This window comes from Vicugna pacos, chromosome 16 (genome assembly GCF_048564905.1).
Source record: "Vicugna pacos chromosome 16, VicPac4, whole genome shotgun sequence".
Taxonomy (NCBI): domain Eukaryota; kingdom Metazoa; phylum Chordata; class Mammalia; order Artiodactyla; family Camelidae; genus Vicugna; species Vicugna pacos.
This window is the reverse complement of record NC_133002.1, coordinates 60,257,510-60,282,147: the sequence shown is the minus strand read 5'-3', so window position 1 is coordinate 60,282,147 and position 24,638 is coordinate 60,257,510. Positions and strand designations below refer to the sequence as shown.

Genomic DNA, 24,638 nt, shown 5'->3' with positions numbered 1-24,638 from the left:
GGCATCGAGGCTGGCAGACAAGTTGGAAACTGTAGAAGTCTTACAGTAGGAGAGCGGTTAAGTGTTACGTCCATGTCAACGGTAAGAAACATGATAGGTGTCCACTTACAGTCATGGAAGAGTGTTGTGAGTGGACATAGCTAGTTATAAAACAGCATGTAAAATATTCAAGTTTTGTTTCACTCTCTTTCTCTTTAGATACACATACATGTGTTTATAGACTTCTCTCTCTCTCTCTCTCTCTATATATATATATACACACATATATATATACACACTTGTCTCTATGTACGTATTTTCCTTGACTTACTGCAGGGTTACATACATCCTGATAAACCCATCATAAGTTGAAAATATCTAAAAGTCAAAAATGCGCTAACTAACACCTAACCTACTGAACATCATAGCTTAGCGTCGCCTGCCTTGAATGTGCTCGGAACACTAACACAGCCTGCGGTTGGGCAGACTCGTCCAGCACAAAGGGTGCCTCAGAGTGAAGCGCTGGCCTTCGCACGTGCCGGGTGGAACACTGCACTGAGGTGAAAAGCAGAGTGGCCGTCTGGGCCCCGGGGCTCGTCCCCGCCGCGGTCGCGGGCTGCCCGGGAGCTGCGCTCGCTGCCGGGCCCAGCGTCGCAGGACAGGACGGCACTGCGCACCGCTAGCGGGAAAAGATCAAAATTCAAAGTACGGTTTCTACCGGATGCAAATCGCTTTCCACCATCATAAAGTTGAAAAATCATTAAGTTGGGGACCATCAATATACTTAACTCTTGAGATACATTTATCCTTTTCTCAAGATATATTTATCTCTTATGTTGTATAATATCCGTGGTTATTGTATGTTCTATATATGACAGGTACATGAGGTACAGAGCTATAGATATGTGTATATAGAGAGTTAAATATTATACGTAAGGGAAGAGGGAGAAAAAGTTGGAATGTAACACATAGAACAAAGGTCTGTATGAATATGAAGAACATACACTGAAGTGTCAACAGTGCGTGTCCCTCGGTGGTACTACTGAGCTTTTCCAAACGTCACCACTGCAGTCTGATTTCAACAGTGAACATGTGTCAGGAATGTCATAATTATGAGTATGCAGCAAAGAACAGTTTGGTGTAATACATTAGAACACAGAATGAGGGCGAAATTAAACTTACATTGGGAGTGATGTGATGCCCTTGGGTTTTTCTTTTTCTTTTTCTTTTTTTTTTTTTTTTGTCTCTAAAATCTGTCTCCTGCTTTCATCCTGTGACCTCATAAGGTCTGTAATGATTACGATCTCTTAGTCACGCTCTTGGGAAATACCCTGTTATCTCGTTGTGAGCCAGCCAGGGGTTAAGTGATTCCATTCTAAGAATCATTTAGAGTGAAGAAAGAAACACCAGCTCTGTCTGTTGCTTTGATCAAATCTGGGAAAGACCGTGGTTCCTCAGACTCCAGCCTCAGACTGCTTCCAGGGAGGAGGTGGCTAACCTCCAGGACAGGAGCTTGACTTCAGGAACTGGGTGGTGGCAGCAAACTGGGAGTGACGCTTCTGTGGCTGGAGGCTGATTGGTCCAGAGTGTGGCCAGCGATTTCCCTGTCCAGGAAGCAGTGCTGAGCTGTCCTGGCGACGGGAAGGCCCACAGGCATTCCTGCCGCACCCTGCCCTGCCTCCTAGGGCGTCTTTGCTCTGAGTTCTCCTTTGAAGAGCAAAACCCAGCAGCCTTCTGTGACAGAAAAGATGGTCCTTAAAACGGAAGAGGAGGATGGTGAGTCCCAGTCCTGGCCTGGGGGTGTGGGGTAGGTCATGAGTATCTCTTGATCAGTATGTGAAATCGTGTGCCTCTTGGGCAGGAGTACCAACTGGACTCTGGTTTTTATCTTACTGCTTTCAGGAGAAAGGCTGAAGAGTGCTTTAGAGGTTTCGAAGCTCAGGTGCTGTGTGTGTGTGTGTGTGTGTGTGTGTGTGTGTGTGTGTGTGTGTGTAACTCTGTGTTTTTAAACCAACGACGTCCCTCCACCCCCACGCACGCTCTTTACTTCTCTTTGAAGACCCTCCCTGGGAGCTTCTTGGTGTCATGTGCCCTCCCACTTGGCAAGTCTGCACTTCCTGAATCTGAGTAACAGTCTCAGAAGCTCTGGGAGGTGTGGGTGTACCCAGAGTGAGTGTGACACTGAAAAGGAAAGACGCCGGAGGCCGGGTTGAAAGCACCGGTGAGATTCAGGTTAAGTAACAGCCGTTTTTATGAAGTAAAAGTGTAACAAAGGGAGTGTCTGTAGTTACTTCATCTTCCTCCTCGGTGTCAGCGGAAGACTGCCGCCTCGAAGGGTCTGTAGGACTTCCTCCGCCTCCGCCACACCTACACCGTCAACAGTGACGCTGTGAATAGAGGATGACAAATTTTGTGGATTATAAATCCCAAGAGCTTTTGCAGAAGAACTGGCTTAAAGCTCACCAGGTCAGGGCTTTCAAACACTCTGAGGTCAGGAGTTTTGCGTGTGGATGTGTGTGCTTTATTGTGATGCCTTCACCGGATGGTGGTGTTTTAACACCGTAAGGCAAAAAGCAAAATGTGTACTGGTCTGCAGCTGGTGATAAACGAAATGAGTAACTCAGAAAGAAACATCAGGCTGTTTTTCAAAGTGGATTTTTTGAAAGTTATACTTAATGTTGGGGGTTCTTTTATGCTTTTCCTTATCTGGTTCTCTGTAAAGCATACTTTCAAGTTTCACCTCAAAGTCAGACAGAGTATCTTGGATGTGAAAGCTGCACCGTGTGTGAAAGACTGGGAGAGGGGACACGCAGTTGTTGTAGTGACATTTTTGCATGTGAGGAGGGGAGGACAGTGAGAGGCAATTCTAGGTCAGGGCTGACCTGCCCGTGTGGGAGGTTTTGCACCTGAAAGGTGAGTCTGCAGTGGGCAAGGTCTCTAGTTCAGAAGGGGGCGCTGGTGAGAGTGGAGGCCAGTCACTGAGATGCTGGGACAGGAGGCGTGTGCCCGCTAGGCCTGGGCAGGCAGTAGCTGCTGGTCACTGAGCCGTTTCTTCCCTCTCTCTTGCTGCTGCCCCCTCTGGGGAGCCTGGCTTCAGACCTGCCAGGGTGGTGCTGTTGAACAGCATCCAGGGGTCCTGTGTGGTCCACCTCTAGCCATCCTGAAGGCTCCAACACTCGGCATAAACTGCTCGGTGCATGTGCTCTTGATTCAGGGTGGGTGGAGGCTTTTAGAAGTCAGGCTCTGGAGGCAGGATTAGTGGGCAACTTCGCTTTGAGAAAGTAGCCTTCACGACTGGGCGGTTCTCCATTTCCCTCAGGCCTCCTGGTAGCGTCTTGTCTACTTGGGACATTAGGGAGGGCTGGGTTGCTAAAATTGATGCCCCTCGGTATTGGGATGAGATGCAGAAATGGCGTCAGGAGGATGTGGAAACGAGAGAGCCGATGAGCCTTCCCGGGTGGGCCCCCAGCATCCTGGGGACGGAGGGTCCGTCGTTAGCATGGCACAGAGCTGCGGTGACCACATCACTATGCAGAGAGCCGCCCAACAGGGTGATGAGTTAAAAATGTCCCTACAGACGTCGGGTCCTACCTGCTGTACGGACCTCCAGTCTGAAATCCTTAGCTTACAGGGATTGCTTTGGCCTCTGTCCTTACCTGGTACAGACGCTGGTTGATTTCCACTCCAGTCAAGCGGTCTGCGTCAGTGAGGCCCGACCAGTGTCGTTGCGCGGGTCCATGTCAGTGAGGCCCGACCAGTGTCGTTGCGCGGGTCCATGTCAGTGAGGACTGACCAGTGTGCTGAGTTGGGCACTGTTTTCTTAGCTGCCGTAGGCTGGGATTTTAGATACTTAATCTCACATTGTTAATGTCTGGTTCCCCTTGATTTGCCTTTGCACCTTCTCGAGGGGTCAGAATCCAAGCTCCAGGGTGTGTGGGACAGGAGGCCCTCCCCAGCTTGGGCTCGGCTCTCTGCTGGGTGCCCTGGGCCCTGACCGGAGGTGGCTATTTGTCCCCAGGGACCCAGCCACTCCCTGGCCTCCTCACCTGGCTTGGGACGTGCCTCCACCCTGGTCTCGGCTTCTCCGCTCGTCCTTCAAGTCCTGGCTCAGAGGCTTGACCTCTCTGAAGCCTCTTAGTGTCCTCAGGCATCCTCTGAGTCCTGGGGGACGTGACCGCTGTGGTCGCCTGGGCCGCGCGCACACCTGCCCTGCTGGCCTTTCTGTTCTGTGCAGGGCGGGGCTGGAGCTATTTAAATCCCAGCTCTGGCCCAGGCTGGGCTGTGTGGATGCGCAGTAGACACTGAGCTGACGTGAACTTGATTATCCCAGTGGGAGGAGTGAGGACTGAGGACCCAGCCAGTGAGTGTGAACTGGGCTCCGCCTGCTTGCAGGTCATTTATACTCAGGGAGCCTTACCCCATCAGACCGGAGGCAGCAGTGTTCACTGTCGGGACACAAAGTTCTCAGTTGGGCTTTGTCATTAAGTTCAAATAAAATGGAAGTGAAAGAAGATTTTAAGCTGCGGATACTGTGGGAGTCCAAAATTGTATCATTCGTAGGACGTTATGCAAGTAGAGCAGAAGGAAGGAGAGTGCCCTCCACCAGGATGCTGGACTTTCAGGTTGCATCTAAATACTCTCTCTGATGTTAACTTTCCCCCGTCCCATTCTCTTGATGCATTCCTTGTAATCGTGCCAGCCTTCTGGCGGCAGGTAGCTTAGGTCCAGGCAAGTGTTAAAAGGAAAAGCTAAGGTACTACAAGTGAACACCCCATAGGTATTTCTCATTCCCTTCCTTCCTTATGGGTTGAGTTTGTGTTCTGCAAAATCAGAACTGGTTACATCTTTATTTTTAAGCAAGAGCGCCTGGCATTGTGCAAAGCGCACAGCACAGCAGACCCACATCACCGTCTGCTGTGACTGCACAGAAGGGGACTCTCTGGTCTCTGTGGAGCACGCCAGAGGCGAGTGTCCGTGGCGTTGAACAGAGGGTCAGAACTGCTAGCTCTTCTCCATGAAGAAGGTGAACAGAAACGACCTTGGCTTCTGCTCTGAGAAAAGCAGACTTTATCAGTTGTCTGAGGCTTTCTGCAGCTGCCCGGGTCCTCTTTGTCACGCAATGTAAAGCACAGGGCTGACTGCTGGTGGGCCGGGCTTAGCATCTGGGGGGCAGTGGGGTTGGGGGCAGCAGGTGGAAAGGAGGGGCAGGTGTGTGGGTCTTGGCAGGACACAGGTCTGGGCCCCCCAGAGCCCCTGCCAGCCCGCGGGGCGATCGGCTGAGGCCAGGATCTGGCAGGTGCTGTAGATCTGGACAGGAGGCGCCAGGACCTGTGGCTCTGGAAGGTTCGCCGAAGTATGTATGTGATGGGGCTGGCAGAACCCATGGACGGTTTGCTGCTGGTTATGTTGAAAGTGGAGGGCTAGACCTTCTGGAAGATTCTTGCAGTATCTGTTTCTTGCTTTTCTCTTGAATTTTGACCACCCTGCAGAGGCGGCCATGCTGAACTTACTATCCTTGTCTCTGCTCCTCCTCCTGTTTGGTGCAGCCCAGTGGAGGCTCCCCTTTTAGGGAAGTCTGGTAACCTCTGCTATCTTCTGTTTACTTCGTGGAGGGCTTCTGCCTGCAGGGAACTCATGGGGGTTCATCTTGCCACCAGGACAGTCCCTGGATGCCGAGGGCTGCAGGCTTGTGTGGCTGTGGAGTGACAGCCACCGCTGTGGCCCGGGGCACGTGGGACTCAGCCGGGAGTGGATGTCAGGCTGCTGAGATGCGCTGCTCTCATCACCCCATGTGTCCTGCTCCCGAGTCCCTGCTGACGGGCTTGTCTGGACACAGGCGACAGGGAAAACGCGGACAGAAAAGTCAGGGCTGTGGCCCTCGGCTCTCCTCGTGGTCAGGACGCAGCCTGCCCCTCCTCACTGTGAAGATCATTTCTTGACTTTTGTTGGTTCTTCTTTACTCTGTGGAGAAATCACCAACGATTACCTTCTGACCTAGAAAAATGCAGGTGTTTCTTTTCCACGCCAGTGGCTGGTTCTGCACCTTCTCTCTTTGTGGCGTCTTAGGTCTCTTCTCCTTCATCTTTTCTGTTAAGAGTGACGATTCTGATTCCTGGAAATCAGGTGGCATCACGCGTGGAAAACCACGGCGTGATGGCGTGGCGCCCGCAGGGGCCTCCCGGGCGTTATGACAGGACTCAGGCATGTTCCTTCCACAAAAGGAATACTTAGGCACCCGTCTGAGCAAACGTTTTGGGGTGAGTGTTGGTGAAATTTCCATATTTTCTCTGAATAGAAATCTCAACATAAAATGTTACCTTAGTTGTGGCCCCAAACATACAGAACGGGAGAGAATGAAGCATCACCGACTGGCCTGCTCTCTTCCGCACTCCTCGTCTCTGAGGGGGCCCTGGTGACAGTGTCCAGGGAGTCCTTCCAGACCTGTGCATTTGCCAGCAGGGGTGCCTGCCCCTGGCCCCGAGCCTGGAGATCTTTCTGTGCTGGTGTCTACACATCAGCTTGTCCCTTTTGTGACCAAATTGTGTGTGAGTAGCTTTCCACTTGTGCAATTTGGGGAGTTCATCCAGTGGGCGAATCATTGAACGGAACTGCTGAATCGAAAGGTACTGCAGAGAGGTCGCACCATTTGCACCGTCCTGGCGGGCCCGCGCCCTCGGCAGGGCCGGGTCGCAGGCGCGCTGGCGCCTGCCAGGCGGATGGAGCGGGGTGCTGTTTGCGCTGCGTCGCAGGGAGCTGGAGCGTCTCTCACACTTGGCCTTGCGTCCTGTGCTGGCCGTCTCGGTGAAAAGAAGTCAACCTGTCATGAGTTTGCACGTTTGTTGTCCAAGTGGTTTGCCTGTAGCTCATAGAACTCAATTTTCCATTTGCTGAAGCTGTTCATGTTAATGTAGCAAACTGAATGGACGCTCTAAGATGATGGCCATGTTATTCCGTGCTCTATTCTAGAATTTTTGTGGTACATTAAAATCTTGGATTCGGCCAGAATTTATTCTGATGTAAATAAGGTACATTCAGCTTAGTTTCTTTCCCCTCTAATTGGCTAATTGCCCCAACACTATTGACCAAATAATCCTTTTTTCTTTAGATTTTTGAATCTTTTCTTTATGAGATTTTATGGCTTGAATTTTATGACTCTGTGATTCAACATTTTTATTTTAAGTTGAAGTATAGTTGACATACAATATATTAGTTTCAGGTGCACAGCAAAGTGACTCAGTTATACGTGTAAATTCTTTTTCAGAGTCTCTTCCATTATAGGTTATTACAAGCTACTGAATATAGTTCTCTGTGCTCTACAGTAGATCCTTGTTGTTTATGTATTTTATGTATAGTGGTGTGTATACATTAATCCCAAACTTATAGTTTATTGCTCCCTGTACCCTTTTCCTTTTGGTTTGTTTCTTTTCTATCTCTGTGAGTCTGTTTCTGTTTCATTTGTTCATTTGTATCATTGTTTAGATTCCACATACAAGTGATACATGGATGGTACTTGTCTTTCTCTGATTGACTTCACTTAGTATGATAAATTGCTCATGTTGCTGCAAATGGCATTATTTCATTCTTTTCTATGGCTAAGTAGTGTTCCTGTGTGTGTATGTGTGTGCACCACAACTGCTTTATCCTGTCACCTGTAGATGGACATTCAGGTTGTTTCCATGTCTTGACTGTTGCAGATAGTGCTGCTATGAGCTCAGAATTTTGGTGTTTCTTGAGTTTCTTTCCTGCTGTTTTCCTTCCCTACTGCTGTTTCAAATGATTGATGTCTCACAGACTTTAATCTCTGGCAGGGTGAAGCCCCCGTGCCGGCACTGGGCCCAGGCCTTGTCTGGGGGGCCGGAACCTGGGCCTCCCCAGCCTTGCTGGCTGTGCGTGGGCCCCGGGCCCTGGGTTCCTGTCGCCAGGCCCCCCGGCCCCTCCCCACCCCCAGCAGACCTTCTCTGGGCCCTGGGCAGCTCTGACAGGGTTTTGTCTGGTCCTGGGACCTGGCTTTTTCTACTCTGAGGTTAGGGTGGGAACTGCTACCCTCTCGAGAGCTTCAGCCCCTTCTCAGAGCTGGGGCAGAAGCCGGTCTTGGCTTCTTCAAAGAAACATTTATGTTCCTAGCTTTTACTGAAGAATAACTCAGCATCTTAAAGCATAAGGATGGAGTAGAAGGGTTGGAATGCCAGGCCTTGGTTTCACGTGACACGGAGCAGGGGAGGTGCTGAATGCCGAGCCTTTGCCCGGACGGCCAGCAGGCGTGAGCTGCAGGTGAACCGAGGCACTGATGTGCTTCCGCTCGGAAGTCGTCTGTGGGACCAGCAAGTGCCGCAGGGCCCGGCGTGGTGGGGGGCCTGGTTCCAAGGGCAGAGGCGCATGGCTCGGGGAGGGGTGGTGGCGGAAGCTCTGAGCTACTGGTGGTTGCCTCTGCCCTGGAGAGCACCCCGTGCTCCCGTCACCGCTCCCTCAGCCCGTCCGGCGCCCCTCCCGTCCCTCTACACGCCGTCTCTGCCTCGCCTCCCTCTCAGCTGCATAGCGGCATCCACGTCTTCATGTCCGATTCGTGCAGCTTTTCCGGGCATTTCCAATTTGTTCCCCCATCTCCCGTCTGCGGCCTCGAGAGCCCTCGCCCTCCCGCTCCAGCCTCAGCTCTCGGGACACCCTGGCCTTCGCTGTCTCTGACCCCTGGCACTGTCGCCAGCATTCATTTGACACTTACTTCCTGCCTATCCTTCTTTCTTTAAAAGGAACAGCAACATGCCAGCTCTTTGGGGGCCAAAACCATGTCTTACATCTTTGTGTCTTCTACAGTGACTAATAGGGTGCCTGGTTTATGGGTGATAACCTTTTTTCCCCCCCCAAGATTGTTGAATGAGCCTGAGAAAGTAAGTTTTTAAAGCTTTCATTTTCTCTGTTGGTAGATTTCCAGAGATTTGCTTGCCCGTGCAGAGTCTCTTTCTCTGATCATTGCTGTGATTTCATAAACTTGATTGTGGGGCCGTTTATTTTAGATCCATCTTCTTTAGATGTGAGGCGGGCCACACTGCAGACTTCTGTTGGTGGCTTTTCCCCTCTCACTTCTTGTCTCCTCGCTTCCTTGGATCATATTGTTTGTGCCGAGAGTGGACTGCTGTGCTGGCTCTGCTGCCGGCCGGTCCAGCCCGGATTCACGTTGAGGCCCAGGCTCACAGGCTGCAGGTCCAGCTTGGCAGTGGCTCCCCTATTGCTCAGTAGTAGCTGGCGAGTTAAAGGTGAGCCGTGGCTGCGACTTGTAGCGGAAAGGATAGGTCAGAATCTGCCTGGTGGGACCTGTAAGTCCCTGGAGTGTATGCGCATGTTTGGATGTTACCCCAGAAAGGGGGGCATAGCCCTGAGGACAGTGCAGATGTTGGGAGATTTACAGTGTGTTACTGGAAAGCAGGAGCTTAGCCTCCTGGGCAGATAAACCCCTGGGAACAGGACAGAGCACAGCTGCATGATACAGACACGTTCAGAGGGGACGGCGTGGATGAAGAAGGTCTTTAGGTGATGGTTAGTTTGCGTGGCCACAGAAATCCGGAGTTCTCCCTATAAGAGGTGGCTCCTGATGGCTGGCGAGGATGAGCCTCTGAGCAGCAAGACGGAAGCGAAGACACGTGGAGATGAGGAGCTCTGGCGGAACCGGGAGGGTGGAACCTCGCCAGACAGAGCGTCCGAGAGGGGCTTTCAGTCCACATGTTTGTTGAAAACTTGTCTCCTTGTGCAGCTTAAAGCAAAGTTTTCATAAATAATTTTAGGGCATGTTTTTCATAATCCAGTGTGATTCTTTTTGATGAGAACTGCCATTTTGGCACAGAAATAAAACTGTGGCTGTTTCTGTAAAGACAGGCTAGGCTGCAGAGCCCCAGTGTTTGGTTGGGTCTGGTGACCCTGTCATGGTGATGAGGAAGCCTCAGAGTGTGGGACCCACATTAATGTGGCAGATTGGGGAGCTCCTGTCAGCAGCTTCCTAAGGACAGAAGCCTGGAAGGCAGGGGAGGTTGGAGTGTTCCTAGTTCTTCCCTCATTTTGTTGCATATCTGGAGCAGTGGTTCTTAAGCAGGGCCCTTCTGCCCTACAGGGGAGTTAGCAGCGTCTGGAGACGGTTTGGAGTGTGCTGTCCGGGGATCGGGGGGTGTCGCTGGCAGCCAGTGGGTAGAGGCTGGGGTTACAGCTAAACGCGCTGTAAGGCACAGGTGCCCTCCACACGGAGTGCTCCCCACGTGGCAGGAGTGCCCAGATCAAGAACCTCATCTAGTTAGTGATTTGTTTTCTATTTTTCTCCTTGCTGATTTGGCACTTGTCTTAAGTTCCCTTATTGGTCAGAGGCGGTGCTTCCCAAAGCTGTCTGCGGGCAGCAGCCCCCGGCGCTCCTGGGTTCTGGGTTCATGCCTGTGGAACCTGTGTCCTGGGGACTGAGGTCCTGAGTCTGTGTGTCTGCTGGTGCCCGTGGTGACCCTCACACCTCTGGGGATCGAGAGCCACTCCTCTCAGGCTGCAGCGATGTTTCTGGTCACCAGCAGCTCACAATGCTGTCCCAGGACCCTCCTGCTAAACTCACGTTAACAGAATGTACTGGAAGGCGGTGTTGCAGCTTCTGGTGAGGAACACCCGTTGCTGATATGCAGAGACCCACAGGGATGCAGGCCCTTTTTGGTAAAAAGGCTGGAGCATCCATGAGGAGACGGGGCCTGGGGCCCCAGAGGACAGGAAGCGGGGGGGATCGTGTTGGACAGTGTGGTCAGCAGGGCCCGGGGCCCCAGAGGACAGGAAGCGGGGGGGGGGATCGTGTTGGACAGTGTGGTCAGCAGCACTGCCTGCCAGCGAGGGGCTGAGCAGAGGGAGGCGGCCGGGTGCTGAGGGGTGACCGAGTAGCCTGCTCTCTGGATCCCGCCCTGCCGTGCATCGATAGGAAGGAGAGGGCACCTTCAGTAAGGGTTAACACCCTCCCAGTGAAGCCTCCATCAGCTGTTTGCTTCTGAGGGGGAGAAGAGCCGGTGCAGCCGGCGTGCGGCGCCTCCCCTCCCCCAGGCCTGAGTGGGGGTGGGGGGGGGCGGGCTGATCGCATTCATGGAAATCAGCCTGCTGGACGCGCAGCACACGCTCCCGGTGTCAGCTGGGCGACAGCTCCGCGCGCGGCCATCTCCGTCCACGCCAGCCGTGCCCACCGGGACTGGGACCAGGATCGGCTCCCTCTCCACCCGGGGGTCTGCTCAGCTTTTGTTTCCTGCGGCCGCTGCCTCCTCTGCCGGCCGGTTCTGGCACCCATGCTGTGTGCGCTGCGTCCCTCCCTCCGCCTGCAGCTGTGGGGGCGGCCGGGGGCCTGGGGCCGGGGGGTCGCGGCGTGGGTCCACCATGGCCTCTGAAGCGGGGAGCCGCCACCTGCCCCGGCTTTGACGGTGCTGCCCCGGGGCTGCCAGGATCCTGGGGCGGCCGGAGAGGGGACTCGCGCTGGGTAAGAGGTCGGTGGGCGGCGCGGGCGAGCTTCATGTAGCTGCAGACTCCCCTCTTTCTGCTCCCTGCCTGCCTCTCCCACCCAGAAGCCGGCAGCAGCTCGGGGTGTGCAGCGGCTGGGTCTCTCTCTGCACGTCTGTCTTGTGGTTTCGCCTTCTGCTCTCTCCTAGGATTCTTCCAGTAGCTCCTTCAAATAGATGTTTAAGGCTTCAATGTGGTTTCTTCTAGGCCTGAGATTGACGAACAAGCTAATAACCAGTTTCTGTGGTCCTGCTTCAGTGAGATTAGAAAAAGGGCAGCAGAAAGCAGAGGGCCAAGTCCAGGGAGATCCCACCCCAGGCATTTTTATTTGGCTCATTAAGAACTTGGGAACCTTTCCGGGTATGGGCACCCGTCTTTCCAACAATACACGTGGAGGAGGGGCTGGAGTCCCACATTTTATTTTGATGCCGGGGATCTGTCCCAGCCGTCAGACTGAAGGAGAGTGTTTTGGTCTGCAGAAATCTTCAGGGTTTTACAAAGGGCCAGCATACAAATACCTTCTTCCCCCTTCCCCGCCCCAGCCTCTGTTTTGGAAGAAAGGGGCGTGGTGGCGCAGCTGTGCGGTTGTCATGATGGCAGCTGCGTGGGGCACGCAGTGCTCCACTTAGGGGGGGACAGATGTTGGTGTTTGTCTGGGCAGGGACTCCCCAGGCTCTCAGAGTGCAGGGCTCTGCCGTGAATTAAGGAGCCAGAGGTAGAAACTGGTTCTCCTTCTTGAGCTGGTTCCAGCTCTGCCTTCAGCTCCTACGATCCTTTCGAACACAGCGCTGGAAACAGAGGTTGGAAGTACGAGTGCTGGGAAGGAAACCACTGCAAGGTTCCAGCGGGGCCAGATGCTGTCACGGAGAGGTTTAGGGAAAGGTTGGGGTTCTTAAAACGATTGTTTTCTAGTTTTCAGCTTTTATTGAAAGCAGATGCTAACTTTATTTTTCTAAACTAAACTTTTAGGATAAAATTTCATGACTTCATTTCTTTTACTGCCTTGAAATTTGACCACCTTTCCCTTTGGTTAGCTGGCTGAATCATAACGTTATGCAAACTAAGTCTTTGAGTTCTAGGATTCCTTAGGTAAAATGTGTTGCTCCCCGTTCCCTGTATAAGATCAGAATGATAAAATACCTTACTTTCATAAGACAGTTTATGGAGCTGTTTAATACACATCTTCTGATTGGGAAGGACAGGGACCATCACATGCCCATTTGATGCCTCAGGAAACCAGGGCAGGGAGAGGCGGTGGGCTCCCAGGTCGCAGAACAGCTAGGCGGTGACACCCCGCGCAGATGTACCCCCCACACCTGCTCCATCCCGGGCGCTGTCTTGTCTCAGCTAGTGAGAGGCCTGAGCTGTTAGGTAAGTGGTTAGGTGAGAGGTTGGTCTCTAGGACTGAGGTGGGAACAAAGTTTTCCTTAAAGAAGCAGAATATGGTAATAAAGCCTTTAAATACACTTACTTCTAGAGGGGAGGCAGGATGGCTTTTGTGTGGAAATAATTTAAGCTAGAAGAGTAAATATTCACATTGGCAGTTTGCTAGAAGGCGCCTCTCACCTCCCATGTTCAGCGGCAGTTAGGCCACATGCCAGTTTAATTCTTTTTGGTCCTGTTCCTGTGTCCAAATTCTTTTAAAATCACTTAGCCTGTAAATTGGTGGTGAGACGCTTCCTTTATAGTGCTTCACACGGAAGTCAGATCGTAGCTTCTTGGGAAAAGGACTGAGGTAAGTAGAAATCAGGAAGTCAAGGTACTGCTAGTTAATTAATTATGGTAAAATATATAACACAAAATTTACCATTTTAAGTGCACAGTTCGTTACAGAAGCATTAAGTACATTCACAGTGTTGTGCAGCCATCACCACCATCCATCTCCAGAATTTTTTTTGTCTTGCAAAACTGAAACTCTGAACTCTGTCCCCATTGAACTCGGACCCCCCTCCCCCCAGCCCCAGACACCTACCATTCCTTTTTCTGTCTCTGCGAATTTGGCTTCTCTCATGTAAGTGGAATCCTGCAGCATTGGTCCTTTTGTGATTGGCTTATTTCACTTAGCGTAATGTCTTTAAGGTTCCTCCATGCTGTAGCATGTGTCAGAATTTCCTTCCTTTTCGAGGCAGAATAACATGGTATTACAGTTTACAAAGGATTGCTGTGGTTTTGACTTAGCAGGAGGGAAAAGGGATTGTTTCCCAGAGCGGGCAGACTGTCTGCAAAGGTGTGAGGTGGTCCAGTCAGCACGCTGTTGGCCGTATGTGTGTCACCAGGGTTCAGTCACACCCCTTTGCCACGTCCTCGTGTGCCCTCTGGTCTTGAGGTCTGTTTCTAAGTGTAAGGCTGTCACCGAAGCCCCTTGGTCATTGCAGCTGTCTGTTTCACATATCTCTGTGTGGCCTTTTCCTAAAGACCATGTGAATTTCAGTTGTTTTCTTATCCCTCGTGAAGATCTGACTTCAAGTATTTCTAAGGGCAGCATAGAATTGAGAGTTTTGTGAAAGTTTACTGAGCATTTGTATGTCTCCAAAGCTTGGGTTCTTCCTAGTCTTTTGAGTTTTTTCCTATTGGAAGGCACTGGGATCTCCTGGGTGGCCAGAAGACTTAGCCCCATGGCGGTGGGGCAACGGGGCAGAGCGAGTGACCTGACTGGGAGGACCTGCACAGACTGAGTGTGGTGTGACCAGCACTCGCCAGACGGGGAGTTCTGTTCCCAAGCCCTTTGACCTTTGTCTTTGGAGGCAGTGGACACACCGCCTTTCGTCCGCGGGCAGCTTCCCAGATTTAAGCTCTTGAACCGAAGAGCTGTTTGTCAATGGCTCTTGTTCCCTCGGAGCCGGGAGCAGTTTCTGGAGAGGGTGCAGGGAAGCCCGGCGCTTTGCTTTCCCAGCTGCTGTGGCTCCAGGCTGGGGGTGGGAGATGCCATTTCTGAGGCTGTTTTCAGTTTCATAAACTCCAGTTTGGAAAGGATTCGGCCTTGCTTAGCACCTGGCGCACGCTCTGGAGGGCTGGGAGCATGTCTGCACCCCGGCGCCCTCCTAGGCTGTGTGGGGACTGGACTGTCTGCCTTCTCCTCACGTTGGGGGGACTGAGGACTTTCTGGGCTCTTGGCCTCACTTTTTAAAGTGTTTCCCTGCTGTGCTGGTTTAAATTTGGACCCTTCTTATCCACTGAAATGCAGGAGCTATATATAAAAAGGATGATGGTTGATGATTATGGTGGAAAAAATAAGGCAAATGGTATATTTTAAAGCTAGGCAGAGGGACCTGGTGTAGCTGGAGGACCTCCGGGAGCTACGTCTGGGCCCTCCAGCACGTGGATCTCTGTTGGCCCCGGGGATGTCGGACAGACAGTGCTGGCCTCTTGGCTGCCACTGCCCGTGTTCCTGTTGAGCAGAAACTGCCGTCAGAAGAACTGTCTTTGCGGTTGAACTTCATGGCAGGTCTCTGGGCACCTGCCTGCGGCTGCTGGGGAGCAAGGAGCTGGGCCCTGTGTTCATACACCCGCCCCCGCCTGGAAGGAGGGCGCTGTCCCTTTAAGACAGCCTTCTTTGTATGCGCTGGATGGAGCCGCCGCAGCTCTGGGCTTCTGCCGCCTCTGGCTTCTGCCGCTTCTGGCTTCTGCCGGGTAAAATCTGCAGAGCAACATTTAAATAAAGAAATAAATAGCAGCTTCCCTTGTGTGGCTTTTCTATTCACAGCCGAACACAATGGCCCCTTGTGGTTGGAGGCTCTTTAATGCCCTTCAAAAAATTGGAACCCTGCGAGGGCATGGCGAGAGGCCACTCCTGGGCTGGTCCCCGCGCTGTAAGCACAACACCTTGTAAAGTTAACCTTTACAGGCGTGGATTCCGGAGGCCTCCGGGTGCCCTGCTTCGTGCCTCCCGAGTTGCCATTCTTTTCAGGGAAGAGGGCTTAGCTGCCTTCCTGGCACAGAAGCGTGGCTGCAGCACGTGGCAGTCGGGGGAGGGAGGAGTTGTTTGTTGCTGGGCCATCTGGCCCATCTGCAGATCTTTTGCAGTTTAACCCTCGTGGCTACACAGGGAAGCCAGGACCTGGGCAGATAGATGCCTTTCCCAGGGGCATGTGACGCTTTCCCCGAACCTCGAATCTCAGGGTGCAGGGGGCTATGGTCGTTGCCGAGGACCAGCTGTTCCTTTCCTGTCCTGGCTAAGGTTTTCCAGGGTCCTCCAGATGCCAGCCCGGAGACTAGGCGTCACCCACACCTGCAGCTCTCCAGCCACCGGTTTGTTTTTCCTGCTGTTAAATGAAATCAAGCATTTTGTATGTGGAATTTTTTTTCCCCTCCTGGGCAGTGTGGGAATGAAGGCTTGAACTGAAGATCTGGTGTCACACTGATAAGTTTAAGCAGAGGAAAATGCCTTTGTTAAAATGTTGGACTTTTTTTTCTCATCTCAGAGCAGAACTTCACTAGAGATATGAGATCCAAATCTGCTTTTTTTTTTCTAGTTCTTAGATGATTTTTTGAACCAAGAGGGAACCAATGCTGTGATTTAAGGTAACTAAGTGTGGAATGAAGAAGCGATTTAGAAATTGTGTGGTTAATGTCAGGAGACTGCTTCAAAGTCAGTGTGAATAAATGTCTTCTTGGTTCTAATTGCGCGTTGGCTAGAAGCATCTTCTGTCTGACCACAGGCTGACAGTTTTATTTTTCATTTAAAAAATGCAGTAGTACCGAGCTGTGTTTTTTAAGCAAGTGTTTAGGAGCTGGTATGCCCCATGTCTCTCCGTACCCAGACCCACCCCCCAGAAGCCACCACTCGTAATTGATTTTTCTGGGTTTTGATCTTCTGATCGGTGCTGCCAAGTGTGTGTTCATGTTCTTGTCCTGCTGGTGATTTCATCAAAGTCAGAGATGGCTCCTGACCTCCTCCTCTTACATCATCCCTTCCTTCTCCCTCTCCCTGTTCATTTTTGATGGATTATCACGAATGTTGGTTCATTTAATTTTCATCTTGGAAACTTTCACAGACACATTGACGAGTGTGTTTTGTCTGTGGTCTTTCACTCCGCCTCTCGCCCCCTGTGTAAGAGGAGGCGGAGGGGAGCCTCCCCCTTTACCCCGCCCTCACACCGCTGTCAGCTCTTCCTCCCCTTGAACACGATCGCCTCTCACCCTGTTGCTAACATGCAGCTTCTCTTCTGGAACCTGGAGTGGCCTTGGTGCTGTGTGCGCAGGTTGATTCCAGAATTACCCACTGGCACTGGCACCGCGAAAGGAATGTGCTCGCCACCGCAGGAGCCAGGTGGCGCTCTGCCCTACTCCCTCCCAGAGCGGCTCCCAGCACCAAGGTCAAGGCTCTTCCTGCCTCCTGCCTCCCACCGAGGGGCAGCTGCGGGCCCAGTGGCCTGCTCAGTCTGGGCCCCGATTCCCTCCAGCTTTTGCTTTGCCGTTTCCAGCCGCCTCGTTCTGTCAAGAGGAGCCCGGCTGCTGCCCTCTGACATGGTAAACACCTCGGCTCCTTCCCGCTCGCGCTCTGTCCACGCATCCTGACCGCGTTCCCCCTGCGGCCCGGCGGCTTCGCGCTCTGCTCAGGCCTGTCCACCCCGTGAGCAGGCGTGCTCTCCTCAGGCTCCCACGTCCAGTCCGTCGTCCCTGTGGACACGTCTTCCTCCTCCAGAAGGGGTGCTTGGCAGAGAAACCTCTGAGTCCTCCTGGATCTGAAGTGACTGCTTTGCCCTCCTGCTTGACTGAGAGTCGGCTGTAGGGTCGCAACAGGTTTGTGTGGGACCTGGAAAGCCCCCTCCCCCGCCTCACAAACCCACCGCACTCCAGCCCCGCCCTCGCCTTGTGGGCCCTCTGGGTCCCTGTCTCCTGCTCCTCACGCTTCAGGGTCGTCTCTAGCCCTCCAGCTTTGGAACTTCACGATGAGAATTTCTCCAGGAGAAGAAAACGTCTTCGTTAGAGCGACTTCCTGCTTCTGTTTCGTTTTGCTCCTGTTTCCAAGTCTGTCTTTCTTTGGCTCCTGGTTCGGCATGACTGCCTCAACTTTATCTTTTGTTCCGTTACTGACTTATTTTTTATTTTGGGAGAGGCTAGAGGGGCAAAATATGTTCAATTTCCAGCAGCTTGTTCTTTTTCTGTAATTGTCTCCTTTTCAGAGTTTCTTGTTCTTTTGACGTTTTCTTCTGTTCCCTTAATGACCTCTGTCTGCTCCAGGCAGATTTTCTGCTCCCAGCCCTGCTGTTTCCCCATCGGGCGAAAGGCTCAGCCATCTCTGTGAGCAGAAGAAGGACGCAGTGGACAGCGGGGCAGGAGCCCTGCATGGGGGGACGGAAGTCCACTCTCCACAGGGCAGCGCCAGGCCTCCCGGGTGTTGGAAGGGGGGCTCTGCCTGGGCATCGGCTCCCTGCTCGCTTGCTCACCACAGTCGTCCAGTTCCTTTGTTTCTGCCTGGGGACAAACGCTCAGAACTGTTGGAGTCACAGACAAGGCAGTGACAGGCATGCGCAGTCCATCCACCCCACCCCCCCGCCCCATGGAGCCCACTGTCAGAAGGAGGCATGGGCCCGCTGCCTCCTCTGTCCTGGAAGTTTGTTGAGGCCTCTTCTGCCAATGGCCCCGCTCCCCATGCTCTTTGATATTGTAGGTTTATGCCTTTATTCTCTCTAAAGTAGCATCTGTCTCAGAAGGTGGAGGACCGCAAGCTAGTTTTGAGTTTATAATCCAGAAACTAGACTGTGGCTTCCCAGAAAGCTGCCAGGTGTGGGCGCTGGCGCAGAGTGGCTGGGCGCTGGGGTTCCGGGAAGGAGGCCACTGCCGAGTTTCCAATTTGGAATGAAAACGATCAGCCTCTCGGGCTCTCCAGCAGTCTTGAGATACAAATTTCCCCCCATCGCAGTTCTGTTTTTCATCATCCTTATTATGAGGATTGTAGTCTTGCCTCTGCTTGGGGAAAGACTCACTAGTGATCTGATCAGGCCATCTTGGTTCAAACACAAAGCCAGGTTACTCAGTTCCCCAGGGAATAGCTATTAAAAAATAAGCGATTGCTTCAAAATTTCAAAAACCATGTTATGTTAGAATGAATATTTGTCTTCTAGAACCTCAGGAAAGTAGTGTCTTAAAGGGAACTTCTCATCTTCATGGACTAGGAATTGTTCTGGTTTATGAAGCCAGAAAAAGTCAGAATGGACCTCTTCAGGCGTGCTTTCCCCTAGGATGAGAGATGAATCAGTAGGGTGTGTGTTGTTTCTGAAGGTGGTTTTTGCTCTAACTGGAGCTGACTTGTTACCGGTTAGCTTTCTTCTGAAGTAGCTGCTGGAAGGCTCGTCCCTGAGTTCTCAGAGGCACAGAGGCCACACTTGGAAGGCCTGGCCTGGACTTCAGTGGTCTGTTGGCATCTCTGGAGCAGCTCTCTCCTCCAGCCTCCGGTGCACAAGAAGTGTGTCTCACACTCTAGAACTCAGTGCGTTACTTAGGCTCTGGAATCCGTTTCATGGGCTGCAGCCACTGCTAAACTGAAACAGTAGAAAATATCAATGGATTTCACACGGCGAGGATGTTGTTTTTGGTACTGCTGTGTATGGGGGAGATTGGGTCGTGAAAGCAGATGCATTTCCTAACTGTGGATCTGGGAGTTTGAAAGACACTTCTCTAGAGCAGGGTGGGGGAAAGCGGGACAGAAGAGGACGCTCAGCCTGGAGTCTCCTGTGGCGAATTCAGCCATGCTGCTGACTCCCGTGGTCTGTCGTTTCCACCCTTTTGTTGTCTTACCTGATTTTTATGAAATATTTGGGGAAAACAGTGCTCTCTGAGTGCAGTGGCTTCAGTCCCAGTGCCAGTTAGCAAGTCGTGCATCCTCACCGTGCTTGCAGACAGTGCTGTTACTGTGTGTGTGTTTTTGTGTGTGTGCGCGCCCAGGAGAAACGGAACACAACCCAGTCCAGCAGCCCCTGTGAGATCAATTAAAACAATATATCCTGTTTACCAAATTATCATTTCAATGTGGAATCAACATAAAGTGTTTAATTAAAGAGGTAGTTTACCTTTTCAATATGAAGTCTGGTGTGTATTTTACATGCATAGCATACCTCAAATCAGGCTAGTCACGTGTCAAGTGCTTCATAGCCACGCGCAGGCCATGCAGTCACCACCGCGCCACACAGGGCGGTTCTAACTCATGGAGGCACCTGCGCCAAGGTGGGAAGCGTCCAGGTCCTGCCCCCTCCCCTCAGGCTGCCTGGGGCCCCGAAGGGAGCGGGACTTCCTAAACCCGGGCAGGCTCTGAGACACTTGAACCACTGGGGGACTTCATCCTCACAGCTGCCCAGTGACGTGCGTGGTGGTCTCCCCACTTCATTAGTGATGAAATGTGGCCCGAACGGGTCCAGTAACCTGCGCACAGTGACCTCACTGCTGTGTGGTGGGCTGGGCCCGCGGCCACTCCTTCCGACGACCTCACAGCTCCTCACGTGCTCCGACGGGTCCTCGTGGGGCCTTCCCATCCCCAGCCCCTGCTTTTATGGGGGGTGAAGTCTTGAGGGGAGTGGGGTTGTTCCATGGCGACGGCTGTGATCGGGAATTCAGCAACTCTGTTCTGACGACAAGAGCCCTTTTAAACACATGATTCAGAAAATGTCAAACGGTGTAAAGCAGAGAGAAAGGCCCCCGTAGCCCCATGCCCAGGGTCCAGTGCGGTTTTCCAGTTTGGGGCCTACCCTTCTGTACATACCAGTCTCTCCCCTTCCCCCTCCAGAAACAGCATGAAACTGGCGTTCCTGTTGCTTCGCAGGTGCTCCCACTCCCATGTCGTGGATGTTGCCCCGCATCGGGGTTGGGCTCTGTCCAGAGAGTCTGATTGACCAGGGGCCTGAAGCCCACCCGCCTCCGCCCGGGACGGAAGTGGCCGGAGCCTGGCTGATGGCGTCCTCCGTCACTGCTGGCCAGCCCCTCACTCAACCTTAGGCAGCCTCTGCTCTCTTGTGTTTTATGATGGCTGTTCCTTTATCAGGACTTTTCTCTGTGACCCAAGTTCCCTCCTAACCTGGGTAAACGTGACAGAGAACAGAAGCCAGAGCTGTCCCCAGCGGTCGGTCATTTCCGACACGAGCTTGTCGCCTCTTCCGTGGTGTCTCTGTCCTTTGTGGTCTCTGGGCTGTATTTATTTTGGACTCAGTAGCAGCCTTCCTAGTGACCTGGCCCTCCCTCCCTGTAGTTCCCAGTGACCTGACTGCAGAGGAGCGGCAGGAGCTGGAGAACATCCGGCGGAGGAAGCAGGAGCTGCTGGCTGACATCCAGGTAGGAGGCCGGGCGGCGGGAGGGTGGCCAGGGGCGGCGGGGGGGGTGTCCTCGTGACACCTGGCCAGCTCTCACCGCAGCCCTGACGAGGCGCAGGTACTGATGATCACCTCGGCTTGACAGGTGAGAATGGAGTCTCGGGCAAGGTGCTCTGTGAGCTCCACCCAGCTGGTCACCGTCAGGCTAGAGTGATCCAGGTCTCTTGACTGCCCAGCGAGTGCCGCGTGGCTGAGGGACACCGTTAGAACCCAGGCTTCGGGCTCAGTAGGCACACGTCCAGTCGTGGCTCTGCTGCTTTCTGGCAGGGCGGTGCTCGGTGGAGAATTTGGGTTCTTTGAACTTCAGGTCCTGCGTCTGTAGGATGAGAAGGTTCCCACCGGCTGGATTATTACTGGATGATCGGAAGCCCCCTCTCCCGGGATTCTTCGTAAAGCACTGGGGTGCCCGGGGCGGGGCGGGGAGAGGGCACAGCCCGAAACCCCCAGCTGCGGAATGTGGACAGGAGAGGTGGGCCTGCCCCGGGGTTGGTTTGTGTGTCCCTGGGTGGCCCCTGCTTCACTGTAGGTGTGGGGAAGCTTAGGAAGCAGTTCTTCACTCCAAGCCCCTCCGCTGCAACGGGCCGGCCGTCCACTCTGGAGGCCTGCTTAGGTGGGGAGCGGGGAGGCACGCTCGGGCAGTGGGCCCCAGCCGCTTGGCGGCCGTGTTGGCCGAGGACCGCTGGCTGGGCCCCCAGGGCGTGGGAGGGTTGTCCTGGGGTCTTCTGTCAGACCCTGCCCAGTGAGCTGCAGACACGCTCTGACAGACTGGGTCGAGGCAGACGTTTTTCAGTGGAAAAACACACATTTTATGTAGTGCGTGTGATTATGAATTTCCTTCCTAGACTGTAAAATCCTTGAGGTCAGGCAGGAGCTATCTTTCTCACCGTTGTATTCCCGAGAATGCAGGGGAGCTCAGTACGTATTTGTTGAATAGATGAATTATCCAGAAATTTTAGAGTTGGGGGGTTGTCTTACTTACTTTCATTTTGCTTTATTTTGGTTTTGGTGGAAGTTTTGTGAGATTCCACAGCTTTTAGTTTGACCTGCATCTTCCTCCCGGTGACTCTGGACTGTGTGTTTTGCAGAGGCTGAAGGATGAGATAGCAGAAGTAGCTAATGAAATTGAAAACCTGGGGTCCACAGAAGAGAGGTGAGTCTGTGCTCTTCCGGGGGGTTCTGTGGTTGTCGCTGGGCCACGCGGCAGCCTGGCCTGCGCGCGCGGCGTGTTGGAGGGGAACGTGCGGCTTCTGCCCCGCTGCCGGCAAGCGCGCACCTGGCCGTGCCCTCTGCCTGCGCGCATGCTCCCGGGCCGGCCGGGCTCACCGTCGCTGGGAAGGCTGAGCTAGAGAGCTTGGGAGGTCCTCCGAAGCTGGAAACCTAAGTTGTCGTGTGACCTGTTTCTTCCCCTCTCTTGTCCACTGCGTTTGTGTCTTAGAGTTTCTGTTCTCCCCTTTGGGTAAAGGAAAAGCTTCAGGGATGCTGCTCATGCAGTTCCCGAAGGCCGGGGCCCGGCTGTGTCTGGCCCCCCCGCAAGCTTGCCTGTAGCTCGCAGCACTCAAGGAAGGAGAGTGTGGAAATGCGATGACAGTGCAGAGACACGGGTGTCTGCGGGTTGTTGTTTTCTCTTAACTGCATGAGATGTTAGTTGCTTTGAGAGCTCCGTTTTGAATGGGGTTCCCAGACCGTTTTCTAACTGATGAATGTAGTGAACGGGCTGTTTCTGATTCACTGCGTGTCTGTGTTTTCCTAAGCCTGAGCCTCCCCGTCTGGCTGCATGGGACTGTGTGATTTTATTATTTTAAACTTGTGTGGGCAGGGCCGTCCGGGATTAGTGAAGCTGCGTGTCTGGCAGAAAGTGGCTCACTCAGCATGTCCAGCCTCTGTATGGCCAGCTCTGGGCTATAGCTTTCTTACTTCCCGTTTTTTAAAAAATGTAGCTTAAAAGAAATGGGTACCTTGGAGTTAATCAGAATTTAAAATTTCTGGTCTTATAAAAGGTACTCTTAAAAGAAGTGAATAAGCAAGCCACAGACCAGGAGGGACTATCTGTGTTGCAATATTTGTGTTTGAAAAAGGATTTGTATCCAGAATATACGTGGAAAGAACACATAAAACTTATTAATAAAAAGACAGCTTAAATTAAAAATGGGCAACACATTCGAACAGACACTTTTATACGTGTAATGAGCAGGTGATACATGCTCAGCACCCTTGGTCCCACGGAGGTGCCGCCTCGCACGCAGTAGGATGGCTGACTTTACGTAGACAGGGCTCCTCGTGTTGGTGAGAACAGAGTGGTGTCCCCACTGGGGAGACAGCTCAGCTGTGTCTTGTAATGTGGACTGTATACCTGTGCTGTGCCCAGCCACTCGCCTCCCAGGGGCTTAACTCAAGAGGAATGAAAGTGTGCCCACAAAGAAATGTGTATGAGATTATTTACAGCATTCTTTTTTTTTATTGAGTTATATACAGCATTCTTATTTAAGGGAACCCCAAAACTGGAAATAGCTTTAAATGTCTACCAGTAGATGAGTGGCTGTACAGGCTGAGGTAGTAAGACTGTTAACTCACATGGCGTGCACTTCTGGGGTGCTGAAAACGTGCTGAAACTGGATGACGGTGAGAGCTGCTGCCTCAGTAAACTCACTAAACATCACTCAGAGTGCATTCAAAATGAGTGTATTATATGAGAAAAAAGTCATGGTGAAAAAAAAAGTAACACCTCACTACGGTAGTAGGAACAAACAAGCGTGGGGTCAGGGTCAGGGTTTCAGTTGACCTCCCACAGCCAGACCCAAGTATGCCTGTGCTTCCCTGGGTCGGTCTCAGAAATCCCCGTAAATCCATGGATGTGTGTGGGAACTCTATTGGTCTTTCAAAACCTCCCGATTACCTGAAGGACTTCAATGGCTGTGGTGGTTGTTTTACAGGAAAAACATGCAGAGGAACAAACAGGTAGCCATGGGCAGGAAAAAATTCAACATGGATCCTAAGAAGGTAAGTGAAAAGGAGGCGCTGCCCGTGGTCTGTCAGGCAGGGCTTCCATGCCGTCGGCTGAGCCCAGAGGCGTTGGAGACGCCTTCCCTGCCCATCTGTGGAGCGCGGCTCACGTCGCGAGCCCTGCTTCTTGCAGAATTTAGGAAGTGCTGACTCGATCCTTCCTCTGAGTCCGAAGCACCCACACTCCTTCTTCCTCCACCCTTTTGCCCCCTTTCTGGACATTCCCGGGGCCTAAAGCACCGCTGGGATCTTGGCTGTCCCTCCAGGGCATCCAGTTCCTGATAGAGAATGGTCTGCTGAAGAACACCTGTGAGGACATCGCCCAGTTCTTGTATAAAGGCGAGGGGCTCAACAAGACAGCCATCGGAGACTACCTGGGGGAGAGGTAAGGCCCGGAGACGGACGCCTGCCAGGGAGGCTGGGCAGCTGTAGGCAGAGCACCGAGCTCCTGGGTGCCCTGAGCCCTCAGGACAGTCTTGTCCCCAGGCAGCAGCAGCCAGGCTGGTGCTGAGCCTCTGTCTGGAGACAGAAGCTGGTGTGAGGGGGGCAGGTGGGGGATCCCCCTTTCCGTGTGTGGATGGTGGCCTCCCCGAGCCCACAGACTCAGCGTGGGAGGCCACCTGGCTGGGGATGGGGGCGACCTCAGAGTCCCGGCATCGGTGTCTGACTCCTCCTTCCCCCACCCCATATCTTCTGTTTCTCTTGTTAGAGATGAGTTTAATATCCAGGTTCTCCACGCGTTTGTGGAGTTACATGAGTTCACTGACCTCAACCTCGTCCAGGCCCTACGGTGAGTGTATTTGCAGTGAGCGCCTCGGCCAGGGGAGAGGCGGGTCTTCGGTTGTGCCTCTGACCGGTCTGGTG

At 52.8% G+C, this 24,638-nt stretch overlaps 1 protein-coding gene across 3 annotated transcripts in view; it reads left to right on the top strand.

Moving 5' to 3' along the window:
- Positions 1 to 24,638, top strand: part of CYTH1 (cytohesin 1) — a 68,498-nt gene that overhangs the window by 28,659 nt on the left and 15,201 nt on the right. Inside the window, exons 1-6 of one of the 3 annotated variants that reach the window (XM_072939727.1) lie at positions 1,625 to 1,755; positions 20,654 to 20,736; positions 21,860 to 21,924; positions 23,705 to 23,771; positions 24,041 to 24,159; positions 24,484 to 24,564. In XM_072939727.1, the coding sequence (XP_072795828.1) occupies positions 1,728 to 1,755; positions 20,654 to 20,736; positions 21,860 to 21,924; positions 23,705 to 23,771; positions 24,041 to 24,159; positions 24,484 to 24,564 (443 nt within the window). In that variant the 5' untranslated portion in view covers positions 1,625 to 1,727. Of the gene's footprint in view, positions 1 to 1,624; positions 1,756 to 20,653; positions 20,737 to 21,859; positions 21,925 to 23,704; positions 23,772 to 24,040; positions 24,160 to 24,483; positions 24,565 to 24,638 lie in introns of those variants that run through there. The other 2 variants (XM_072939725.1, XM_072939726.1) reach the window with 2 other exon arrangements.